Consider the following 12,500-nt stretch of genomic DNA (forward strand, 5'->3'; position numbering starts at 1 on the left):
AACACACACGCTCACGCACACACACGCACACCACACACGAACACACACACACACGAACACACACACGCACCACAGGGCAAATAAGAACCACGTGGTGTGTCCGCTCAGTGGGGTCGTTACGTCACCCTTGTGCCAGCGGCCGGAAAGAGCCAATTTAGAGAGCGATGGAGAGGAATGTGTAAACCACGCGTGTGTGTCACTGTGTGTGTGTGTCTGTGTGTGTGTGTCACTGTGTGTGTGTCACTGTGTGTGTGTCACTGCGTGTGTGTCACTGTGTGTGTGTGTCTGTGTGTGTGTCTGTGTGTGTGTCTGTGGTGTGTGTCTGTGTGTGTGTGTGTGTCACTGTGTGTGTGTGTCTGTGTGTGTGTGTCACTGTGTGTGTGTCACTGCGTGTGTGTCACTGCGTGTGTGTCACTGCGTGTGTGTCACTGTGTGTGTGTCACTGTGTGTGTGTGTCTGCGTGTGTGTCACTGCGTGTGTGTGTCACTGTGTGTGTGTGTCTGTGTGTGTGTCACTGCGTGTGTGTCACTGTGTATGTGTGTCTGTGTGTGTGTCTGTGTGTGTCTGTGTGTGTGTGGCTGTCTGTGTGTGTGTCTGTGTGTGTCACTGTGTGTGTGTCTGTGTGTGTCACTGTGTGTGTCTGTGTGTGTGTGTGTCACTGCGTGTGTGTCACTGCGTGTGTGTCACTGTGTGTGTGTCAATGTGTGTGTGTGTCACTGTGTGTGTGTGTCTGTGTGTGTGTCTGTGTGTGTGTGGCTGTGTGTGTGTGTGTCTGTGTGTGTCACTGTGTGTGTGTCTGTGTGTGTCACTGTGTGTGTCTGTGTGTGTGTGTGTCACTGCGTGTGTGTCACTGCGTGTGTGTCACTGCGTGTGTGTCACTGTGTGTGTGTGTCACTGTGTGTGTGTGTCTGTGTTGTGTGTCTGTGTATGTGTGTGTCTGTGTGTGTGTGGCTGTGTGTGTGTGTGTCTGTGTGTGTCACTGTGTGTGTGTCTGTGTGTGTGTCTGTGTGTGTCTGTGTGTGTGTGTGTCACTGCGTGTGTGTCACTGCGTGTGTGTCACTGTGTGTGTGTCACTGTGTGTGTGTGTCACTGTGTGTGTGTGTCTGTGTGTGTGTCTGTGTGTGTCTGTGTGTGTGTGGCTGTGTGTGTGTGTCTGTGTGTGTCACTGTGTGTGTGTCTGTGTGTGTCACTGTGTGTGTCTGTGTGTGTGTGTCACTGCGTGTGTGTCACTGCGTGTGTGTCACTGTGTGTGTGTCACTGTGTGTGTGTGTCACTGTGTGTGTGTGTCTGTGTGTGTGTCTGTGTGTGTGTCTGTGTGTGTGTGGCTGTGTGTGTGTGTCTGTGTGTGTCACTGTGTGTGTGTCTGTGTGTGTCACTGTGTGTGTCTGTGTGTGTGTGTTGTCACTGCGTGTGTGTCACTGCGTGTGTGTCACTGTGTGTGTGTGTCACTGTGTGTGTGTGTCTGTGTGTGTGTCTGTGTGTGTCTGTGTGTGTGTGGCTGTGTGTGTGTGTGTCTGTGTGTGTCACTGTGTGTGTGTCTGTGTGTGTCACTGTGTGTGTCTGTGTGTGTGTGTGTCACTGCGTGTGTGTCACTGCGTGTGTGTCACTGCGTGTGTGTCACTGTGTGTGTGTGTCACTGTGTGTGTGTGTCTGTGTGTGTGTCTGTGTGTGTCTGTGTGTGTGTGGCTGTGTGTGTGTGTGTCTGTGTGTGTCACTGTGTGTGTGTCTGTGTGTGTCACTGTGTGTGTCTGTGTGTGTGTGTGTCACTGCGTGTGTGTCACTGCGTGTGTGTCACTGCGTGTGTGTCACTGTGTGTGTGTGTCACTGTGTGTGTGTGTCTGTGTGTGTGTCTGTGTGTGTCTGTGTGTGTGGCTGTGTGTGTGTGTGTCTGTGTGTGTCACTGTGTGTGTGTCTGTGTGTGTCACTGTGTGTGTCTGTGTGTGTGTGTGTCACTGCGTGTGTGTCACTGCGTGTGTGTCACTGCGTGTGTGTCACTGTGTGTGTGTGTCACTGTGTGTGTGTGTCTGTGTGTGTGTCTGTGTGTGTCTGTGTGTGTGTGGCTGTGTGTGTGTGTGTCTGTGTGTGTCACTGTGTGTGTGTCTGTGTGTGTCACTGTGTGTGTCTGTGTGTGTGTGTGTCACTGCGTGTGTGTCACTGCGTGTGTGTCACTGCGTGTGTGTCACTGTGTGTGTGTGTCACTGTGTGTGTGTGTCTGTGTGTGTGTCTGTGTGTGTCTGTGTGTGTGTGGCTGTGTGTGTGTGTGTCTGTGTGTGTCACTGTGTGTGGTGTCTGTGTGTGTCACTGTGTGTGTCTGTGTGTGTGTGTGTCACTGCGTGTGTGTCACTGCGTGTGTGTCACTGTGTGTGTGTCACTGTGTGTGTGTGTCACTGTGTGTGTGTGTCTGTGTGTGTGTCTGTGTATGTGTGTGTCTGTGTGTGTGTGGCTGTGTGTGTGTGTGTCTGTGTGTGTCACTGTGTGTGTGTCTGTGTGTGTCACTGTGTGTGTCTGTGTGTGTGTGTCACTGCGTGTGTGTCACTGCGTGTGTGTCACTGTGTGTGTGTCACTGTGTGTGTGTCTGTGTGTGTGTCTGTGTGTCACTGTGTATGTGTGTGTCTGTGTGTGTGTGGCTGTGTGTGTGTCTGTGTGTGTCACTGTGTGTGTGTCTGTGTGTGTCACTGTGTGTGTGTCTGTGTGTGTCTGTGTGTGTCACTGTGTGTGTGTCACTGTGTGTGTGTGTGTCTGTGTGTGTCACTGTGTGTGTGTCTGTGTGTGTCACTGTGTGTGTGTCACTGTGTGTGTGTGTCACTGTGTGTGTGCGTGTGTGTCACTATGTGTGTTTGTGTCACTGTATGTGTGTGTCACTGTGTGTGTGTCACTGTGTGTCTGTCACTGTGTGTGTGTCTCTGTGTGTGTGTGTCTGTGTGTGTGTGTCTGTGTGTCACTATGTGTGTGTGTCTGTGTGTGTCACTGTGTGTGTGTGTCACTGTGTGTGTGTCACTGTGTGTGTGTGCGTGTGTGTCTGTGTGTCTGTGTGTCACTGTGTGTGTGTGTCACTGTGTGTGTGTCTGTATCTGTGTGTATGTGTGTGTCTGTGTGTGTGTGTCACTGGGTATTTTGTACCATCGGACACTCCACCCCCACAACTCCCAATCGGTGATGGGGCAGTAGTGGAGAGAGTGGAGAGTTTCCCATACCTGGGCAGTGTGCTTATGACCGGCTCCAGTTTAACAGCAGAGGTCTCACTCCGAATCAGTCGAGCGGCAATATCTTTTCATCGGTTGCGTAACGCTGTGTGGAAGCTACCTGGTCTGTCGCTCCGCACGAAGCTTCAGGTCTTCTCGGCCACAGTCATTCCCTCCCTTCTCTACGCTTGCAAAACGTGGACCCCCCTAATGGAGCATCTTCAACGGTTGGAAACATTTAGGCTGGCCTGCCTACGATCCATCCTGGGTTTAACCAGGCTGGATTGTGTGAGGAGCTCAGAAATCTGAGCAAAGTCCCATCGGTGAGCTCCTCCGGCAGGCAAGGCTGCGTTGGCTGGGTCATGTAGCCCGCATGCCCAGCCACCGCATGCCTAAACAGCTTTTGTTCGGCCGGATCGAGGGGGCTAAACGGGCGCGGCACGGGCTAGAGAAGAGATGGAGTGATGTGGTACAGGAGGACGTGGAGCTGAGTGGACTTGCCGATGACTGGTACCAGCGGTGTCAAGATCGGCCTCTGTGGAGGAGGCTCGTGAAGGACGCTACTGGGCAGTTGGAGGCAGTCGCCCTCCAACAACAACGGAGGGCGGAGGAGCGACGCTCACAACAATGAGCGGAGCGCCGGGTGGCTAAAGCACAGCAAGTTGGCACAGTAGGGGGCACAGGTGGTGCATCAGCCAGTCATCTCGGTCATCTTAGTCAGTCGACCTGTGGCACCTGCTGGGTCTGCCCCGTGACCTCCTGCCAGCGGGCGTTCGACACTTCACGTGGCCTCAAGGTGCACATGGCCTGGCACAAGCGTCGTGGTGACGTCACCGCCACTTAGTGGCGAATGGCGGTTGTTGTTGTTGTTCGTGTGTCACGTGCTGCACTACGAACCTGGCGACCCGGGTTCGATTCCCGCTCACGGTAAACACCAGTGACGATTATCTGAACCGGTTCTAGGCCTCCCCTAGGTCGACTCAGCCTCAAATGAGTACCTGGTGCGGTGTGTAAACATCGCCGCTAGGGAGACAAAGGCGGTCGGGCGTGGTGCTGGCCACCCACCCCATCGTGTACCGTTGCGGCCTTCATAGGTGCTCGCTAACAGCACTTGCCCCTACAGTCTGTTAAGGCTATACGGGGGATTTTTTTTATCTTTGTCTTGTGTCACTGTGTGTGTGTCTCTGTGTGTGTCTCAGTGTGTGTGTGTGTCTGTGTCTGTGTGTGTGTGTGCGTATGTGTCTGTGTGTCTGTGTGTGTGTTTGTGTGTGTCTGTTTGTGTGTCTGTGTGCGCGTGTGCGTGTGTGTCTGTGTGTGTCTCTGTGTTTGTGTGTCTCTGTGTTTGTGTGTCTCTGTGTGTCTCTGTGTGTGTGTGTGTCTCTGTGTGTGTGTGTGTCTGTGTGTGTCTGCGTGTGTGTCTCTGTGTCTGTGTGTCTCTGTGTGTGTGTCTGTGTGTGTGTGTGTCTCTGTGTCTGTGTGTGTGTGTCTGTGTGTGTGTGTGTCTCTGTGTTTGTGTGTCTCTGTGTGTCTCTGTGTGTGTGTGTTTGTGTGTGTCTGCGTGTGTGTCTCTGTGTGTGTCTCTGTGTCTGTGTGTCTGTGTGTGTGTGTCTGTGTGTGTGTGTGTCTCTGTGTTTGTGTGTCTCTGTGTGTCTCTGTGTGTGTGTGTTTGTGTGTGTCTGCGTGTGTGTCTCTGTGTGTGTCTCTGTGTCTGTGTGTGTGTGTCTGTGTGTGTGTGTCTGTGTGTGCGTGGGGTACCTGGTCGGGCGTGGTGCTGGCCACCCACCTCGTAGCTGCTCGCTAAACACCACTTGCCCCAAAAGTCTGTTAAGGCTTTACCGGGGGGGGGGGGTGGGAAAAATTCTGTGCTTTTGTCTTTGTGACGTCAGCGCGCGCGGGGTGTAACATGCTTGAAGCATGCGTGACGCGCGCGTGTTCACATGCGTGACGCGGTTCATGGGTTTGGCCCCGTGACGTCACAGTGGCAGTCCGCCACGTGACCAGGGAGTGTCGACGGAGCGGGGACCCCCCCCCCCCCCCCCGCTGCCATAAACATTTTAATAAACCGGTAAAAACCGGTTTTGGCCGCAATAGACGTCAATAAGCTTAATTGGCACTTTTGCGGTAACATCTCATCCCGGTTTATTTGTGAGTTTGCGTGTCTCTCTCTCATCATCATCACGGTGATTGGGAGATGTTAACTACCTCGCCTGGTGTACAGGAGGTCGTGGGTTTAATGCCGACCCTGACGATGCCTGCTGCTGTATATTTGGAGTTTGCGTGTCTCTCTCTCTCCGTGGTGAGATGTTAACTACCTCGCCTGGTATACAGGAGGTCGTGGGTTCGATCCCGACCCTGACGCCTGCTGCTGTATATTTGGAGTTTGTGTGGCTCTCTCTCTCATCATCATCACGGTGGCTAGGAGATGTTAACTACCTCGCCTGGTACACAGGAGGTCGTGGGTTTAATGCCGACCCTGACGATGCCTGCTGCTGTATATTTGTAGTTTGCGTGTCGCTCTCTCTCTTTCATCATCACTGTGGCTAGGAGATGTTAACTACCTCGCCTGGTATACAGGAGGTCGTGGGTTTAATGCCGACCCTGACGATGCCTGCTGCTGTATATTTGGAGTTTGCGTGTCTCTCTCTCATCATCATCACGGTGGCTAGGAGATGTTAACTACCTCGCCTGGTCTACAGGAGGTCGTGAGTTCGATCATGACTCTGACGATGCCTGCTGCTGTATATTTGGAGTTTGCGTGTCTCTCTCTCATCATCATCACGGTGGCTAGGAGATGTTAACTACCTCGCCTGGTCTACAGGAGGTCGTGAGTTCGATCATGACTCTGACGATGCCTGCTGCTGTATATTTGGAGTTTGCGTGTCTCTCTCTCTCCCCGTGGTCGCGTGGATTTTTGCTCCGGCCCCCCACCCGCTCCACATTAAAAATCAGCATCACGAGTCTCGAGGACTTGGCTGATATAAATTACCACGTGGTGATGATGGTGGTGATGATGGTGATGGTGGTGATGATGGTGGTGGTGATGATGATGGTGATGATGATGATGGTGGTGATGATGATGGTGATGATGATGATGGTGGTGATGATGATGATGGTGGTGATGGTGGTGATGGTGGTGATGATGATGGTGGTGATGATGATGGTGATGATGATGGTGGTGATGATGATGGTGATGATGATGGTGATGATGATGATGGTGGTGATGATGGTGATGGTGGTGATGATGATGGTGGTGATGATGGTGATGATGATGATGATGGTGATGATGATGGTGATGATGGTGATGATGGTGGTGATGGTGGTGATGATGATGATGGTGATGATGGTGATGATGATGGTGATGATGGTGATGATGATGATGGTGATGATGATGGTGATGATGATGGTGATGATGGTGATGGTGATGATGGTGATGATGGTGATGATGGTGATGATGGTGGTGATGGTGATGATGGTGATGATGGTGGTGATGATGGTGATGATGATGATGGTGATGATGATGATGGTGATGATGATGATGGTGATAATGGTGATGATGATGATAATGGTGATGATGATGGTGATGATGGTGATGATGATGGTGATGATGACGGTGATGATGATGGTGATGATGACGATGATGATGGTGATGATGACGACGATGTTGATGACGATGATGACGACAATCGATTGCGAAGCGTTATTGATCTTGGCACGTGACTCAACGAGTGTGCTTACTCAAGGCGAAGGATCAGGACCCACCCCACCTACCCACGCCTTTGTCTCCCCAGTAGCGATGTTTTACACATTCTGTTCCAGGTACTCATTTGAGGCTGAGTCGAACTAGGGGAGGCCCAGGAACGGTTCAGATAATCGTCACTGGTGTTGGCCGTGAGCGGGGATCGAACCCGGGTCGCCGGGTTTGTAGCGCAGCGTAGCGCTAACCGCTGCACCACCGCTCCCCACACACACAGTGACACACACAGTGACATAGTTACACACAGTGACACACACAGTGACATAGTGACACACAGTGACACACACAGTGACATAGTGACACACACAGTGACACACACACACAGTGACACACACACACAGTGACATAGTGACACACACAGTGACATCAAGCAACCGACTCAGTACATTTGGCCAGCTAACATCATCATCATCATCACACCCACCACACACCAGCCGAGCTAACCCCCCCCCCACCCCCCCTTCTCCCCCCACCACCCCCCTTCTCCCCCCACCACCCACCCTTTTCCCCCCCACCCCCCCTTCTCCCCCACCCACCCACCCTTCTCCCAACTCCCACCCACATTTCTTTCCCCCCCCACCCCGCCCTTCTCCCCCCACCCACCCTTCTCCCCCCACCCCCCTTCTCCCCCCCCACCCACCCTTCTCCCCCCCACCCTTTTGCCCCCACCCACCCTCTCCCCCCCACCCACCCTTCTCCTCCCACCCCCCCCACCCCCCCTTCTCCCCCCCCACCCACCCCCCTTCTCCCCACCCACCCACCCACCCTTCTCCCCCCCACTCACCCCCCTTCCCCCCCCCACTCTTCTCCCCCACCCACCCTTCTCCCCCTCCACCCACCATTCTCCCAACCCCCACCCACATTTATTCCCCCCCACCCACCCCCCCTTCTCCCCCCACCCACCCACCCTTCTCCCCCCACCCACCCACCCTTCTCCCCCATCCCCTCTCTAGCCCCCCCCGTCTCTGCTAGGCGTCAACTTCTGGGTATAAAGAGACCCTTCAATGCGATCCGCGGGCACATCATCACTTGAGTGGAGCTGCTGGGCAAGGCGAGGCGAGTTGGAGACTCGGGACTGCCGCATCAGTGACGTGACTTCGTGAGTGACTTCGTGAGTCCGTGAGCGAGTTAGTAAATCGGTGAGTTAGTGAGTGAGTTAGTGAGTGGGTGAGTCAGTGAGTGGGTGAGTTAGTGAGTGGGTGAGTGAGTGAGTTAGTGAGTGGGTGAGTGAGTTAGTGGGTGAGTGAGTGAGTGGGTGAGTGAGTGAGTTAGTGGGTGGGTGAGTGAGTGGGTGAGTTAGTGGGTGAGTGAGTGAGTCAGTGAGTGGGTGAGTGGGTGAGTTAGTGGGTGAGTGAGTGAGTTAGTGAGTTAGTGGGTGAGTGAGTGAGTGGGTGGGTGAGTGAGTTAGTGAGTGGGTGAGTCAGTAAGTCAGTGAGCGAGTTAGTAAATCGGTGAGTTAGTGAGTGAGTGGGTGGGTGAGTGAGTGGGTGAGTGAGTGGGTGAGTTAGTGAGTGGGTGAGTGAGTTAGTGAACGAGTTAGTAAATCAGCGCGCTAGTGAGTGAGTGGGTGGGTGAGTGAGTTAGTGAGTGAGCGAGTGAGTAGGTGAGTCAGTGAGTCAGTGAGCGAATTAGTAAATCGGTGAGTTAGTGAGTGAGTTAGTGAGTGGGTGAGTCAGTGAGTGGGTGAGTGAGTGGGTGAGTTAGTGAGTGGGTGAGTGAGTGGGTGAGTGAGTTAGTGAGTGAGTTAGTGAGTGAGCGAGTTGGTGAGTCAGTGAGTGGGTGAGTGAGTTAGTAGGTGAGTCAGTGAGTGGGTGAGTGAGTTAGTGGGTGAGTGAGTGAGTGGGTGGGTGAGTCAGTGAGTGGGTGAGTCAGTGAGTGAGTGGGTGAGTGAGTTAGTTAGTGGGTGAGTGAGTGAGTTAGTGAGCGAGTTAGTAAATCAGCGCGCTAGTGAGTGAGTGGGTGGGTGAGTGAGTTAGTTAGTCAGCGAGTGAGTGGGTGAGTCAGTAAGTCAGTGAGCGAGTTAGTAAATCGGTGAGTTAGTGAGTGGGTGAGTCAGTGAGTGGGTGAGTCAGTGAGTGGGTGAGTGAGTGGGTGAGTTAGTGAGTGGGTGAGTGAGTTAGTAAGTGAGCGAGTTGGTGAGTGAGTGAGTCAGTGAGTGAGTGGGTGGGTGAGAGAGTGAGTGAGTGAGCAGGTGAGTGAGTCAGTGAGTGAGCGAGTGAGTGAGTCAGTGAGCGAGTTAGTGAGTTAGTGAGCGAGTTAGTTAGTGAGCGAGTCAGTGAGTGAGTTAGTGAGCGAGTCAGTGTGCGAGTGAGTGAGCGAGTGAGTTAGTAAGTGAGTTAGTGAGTGAGCGAGTGAGTGAGTCAGTGTGTGAGTGAACGAATGTGTGAGTGAGTGAGTCAGTGAGTTAGTGAGTGAGTCAGTGTGTGAGTGAGTGAGTCAGTGAGCGAGCGAGTTCGTAAGCGAGTGAGTCAGTGAGTGAGTTAGTGAGCGAGTCGGTGAGTGAATTTGCGAGTCCGTGAGCTCGTGTCAGTGAGCTCGTGTTGAGAGCCAATGAAGTTGTTCTGCCGTAGACCAAAGCGAGGAGTGTTTTTATTTTGTGTGCAGCTGCTACCTCGCGAACAGCACCATGCAGCTTCCTCCTCCTGAGTCTGGTGAAGGCTATACGGGGGATCTTTGTCTTTGCGTGAGAATGTGTATGCCTGCACGGTATGTGTGTGTGTAAGACTGTGTGTGTGTCACTGTGTGTGTGTGTGAGACTGTGTGAGTGTGTCACTGTGTGTGTGTGTGAGACTGTGTGAGTGTGTCACTGTGTGTGTGAGACTGTGTGAGTGTGTCACTGTGTGTGTGTGTGAGACTGTGTGTGTGTCACTCTGTGTGTGTGTCACTGTGTGTGTGTGTGTCACTCTGTGTGTGAGACTGTGTGAGTGTGTAACTCTGTGTGTGTGTGTCAGTTTAAATGTGAGTGTGTCACTGTGTGTGTGTGTGAGACTGTGTGTGTGTGTCACTGTGTGTGTGAGACTGTGTGTGTGTGTCACTGTGTGTGTGTGAGAGACTGTGTGTGTGTAAGACTGTGTGTGTGTGAGACTGTGTGTGTGTCACTCTGTGTGTGTCACTGTGTGTGTGTGTGTGTGTAAAAATGTGTGTGTGTGTCACTCTGTGTGAGACTGTGTGAGTGTGTCACTCTGTGTGTGTGTAAGTTTACATGTGTGAGTGTGTCACTCTGTGTGTGTGAGATTGTGTAACAATGTGTGAGACTGTGCGTGTGTGAGTGTGTATCTGCGTGTGTGTAACTCTGTGTGTGCGAGAGACTGTGTGTGTGTGTGAGACTGTGTCTGTGTGACTGTGTGTGTGACTGTGTGAGACTGTGTATGTAACACTGTGTAAGACTGTGTGTGTGTAACTGTGTGTAAAACTGTGTGTGTGTAACTGTGTGTGTGACCGTGTGTGTAACTGTGTGTGTGTAACTGTCTGTGTGACTGTGTGTGTGTGTAACTGTGTGTAACTCTGTGCGTGTGTGTGTGGGGAGCGGTAGTGTAGTGGTCAACCCGGGTTCGATTCCCACTCAGGGCCAACACCACCAGTGACGAACCGGTCCTGGGCCTCCCTTAGGTTGACTCAGCCTTAAACGAGTACTTGGTTTGGTAAACATCGCCACTGGGGAGACAAAGGCGGCCGGGCGTGGTGTACCGGCCTTCATAGGTGCTGCTTGCTAACAGCACTTGCCCCAGCAGTCTGTTCAGGCTACACGGGGGATCTTTGTCTTTGTGAGTGAAATGCTACTGGCTAGCAGCACTTGCCCCAACATCCTGTTGAGGCTACACTGGGGATCTTTGTCTTTGTGAGTGAGATGCTACTGGCTAGCAGCACTTGCCCCAACATCCTGTTGAGGTTACACGAGCGGGAACCTTTGTCTTTGTGAGATGCTACTCGCTAGCAGCAGCACTTGCCCCAACATCCTGTTGAGCCTACACGGGCGGGAACCTTTGTCTTTGCGAGGTGCTAAGAGCACTTGCACCGGCAGTCTGTTCAGGCTACACGGGGGAGCTTTGTCTTTGTGAGTGAGGTCCTACTCGCTAGCAGCACTTGCCCCAACATCCTGTCGAGCCTACACGGGCACCTTTGTCTTTGTGAGGTGCTCCTCGCTAGCAGAAGCACTTGCCCCAACATCCTGTTGAGCCTACACGGGCTGGCACCTTTGTCTTTGTGAGGTGCTGCTCGCTAAGAGCACTTGCCCCAGCAGTCTGTTCAGGCTACACGGGGGATCTTTGTCTTTGTGAGTGAGGTGCTACTCGCTAGCAGCAGCACTTGCCCTAACATCCTGTTGAGCCTACACGGGCACCTTTGTCTTTGTGAGGTGCTCCTCGCTAGCAGCAGCACTTGCCCCAACATCCTGTTGAGCCTACACGGGCACCTTTGTCTGTGTTGCCCCACAGAGTGTTGAGGATCAACCCCACCCCACCCCTACTCCACGCAATGGAGCAGAAGCAGCAGCAACAGCAGCATCAGCAGCAGCAGCATCAGCAACAGCAGCAGCAGCAAGTGAAGAGGATTTGCTGCATTGGAGCGGGCTACGTGGGGGGTCCCACGTGTAGCGTCATCGCACACATGTGCCCCCACGTGACCGTCACGGTAGTGGACCTCAACGCGTCACGCATCGACGCCTGGAACTCCGACAGCCTCCCCATCTACGAGGTGCGTGCCCGAAACGTCGATATAACCCTCAGCACCGCACCCCCCCCCACCCCAAAATAATACAACTATTATGGATTTGTAATAACAGACATAGAGGGTTCACGTGGGGATTGGCTTGCCGGTCCCGCTTTGTAGCCAATAAGGGATGAGCCAGGGAGCATGGCCTCGGCGTGATCACGGAATGTCAGCAGGGGTGATTGGCCTGGCCAATCGGGGCCTCAGCTAATGGGGAGCCGGATCAGAGGCGTGGTTCCGGGACTGACAGGCTACCATCGAGAACGGTAAACGTTGTCTACGGAGGATTGGCTGGGGGGTACCACGTGACGAAGGGATTAAGAGAGAGAGAGGGGGCAGTCGGGAGCAGACTTGGGAACGAGCAGAGCGGGAGTCACGCACGGATGGGGGCTCTGGGTGCCACGTGCGCGGTGGGGACTTGGCGGGAAGTCTGCCCGCTCTCCGTTGTCTGTCAGCAACGGAGAGTGTGTGTGAAGTGTAACTGTGGAAGTTGAAAATAAAGAGGACTGATTCCGAAAGCCGTCTCAAGAAGATTATTACAGATTAACAACAAACTCCGCGGTCAACAACCTTAGACCCTAAATTCTAAACTCTTCACCCTAACTTCTAACCCCAACCCTAACCTCTAACCTTAAACCCTAACCTCTGACCCTAACCTCTAACCCTAAACTTAAACCCTAACCTCTGACCCTAACCTCTAACCCAAACTTTTAACCCTAACCTCTAACCCTAACCTCTGACCCTAACCTCTAACCCTAAACTTAAACCCTAACCTCTGACCCTAACCTTTAACCCTAACCTATAACCTTAAACCCTAACCTCTAACCCCAACCCTAACCTCTAACCCTTACCTCTAA

At 53.0% G+C, this 12,500-nt stretch overlaps 1 protein-coding gene across 4 annotated transcripts in view; it reads left to right on the plus strand.

Annotated features, from left to right (window-relative positions):
- Nucleotides 1-7,903: 7,903 nt before the first annotated feature.
- Nucleotides 7,904-12,500, plus strand: part of LOC133357757 (UDP-glucose 6-dehydrogenase-like) — a 110,212-nt gene continuing 105,615 nt past the window's right edge. For 2 of the 4 annotated variants that reach the window (XM_061575866.1, XM_061575865.1), the window contains exons 1-2: nucleotides 7,904-8,035; nucleotides 11,370-11,628. In XM_061575866.1, the coding sequence (XP_061431850.1) occupies nucleotides 7,941-8,035; nucleotides 11,370-11,628 (354 nt within the window). In that variant the 5' untranslated portion in view covers nucleotides 7,904-7,940. Of the gene's footprint in view, nucleotides 8,076-11,369; nucleotides 11,629-12,500 lie in introns of all 4 variants that reach the window. The other 2 variants (XM_061575867.1, XM_061575868.1) reach the window with 2 other exon arrangements.

Source organism: Lethenteron reissneri, chromosome 59 (assembly GCF_015708825.2).
Source record: "Lethenteron reissneri isolate LAM-NWPU_2019-01 chromosome 59, ASM1570882v1, whole genome shotgun sequence".
NCBI lineage: Eukaryota > Metazoa > Chordata > Hyperoartia > Petromyzontiformes > Petromyzontidae > Lethenteron > Lethenteron reissneri.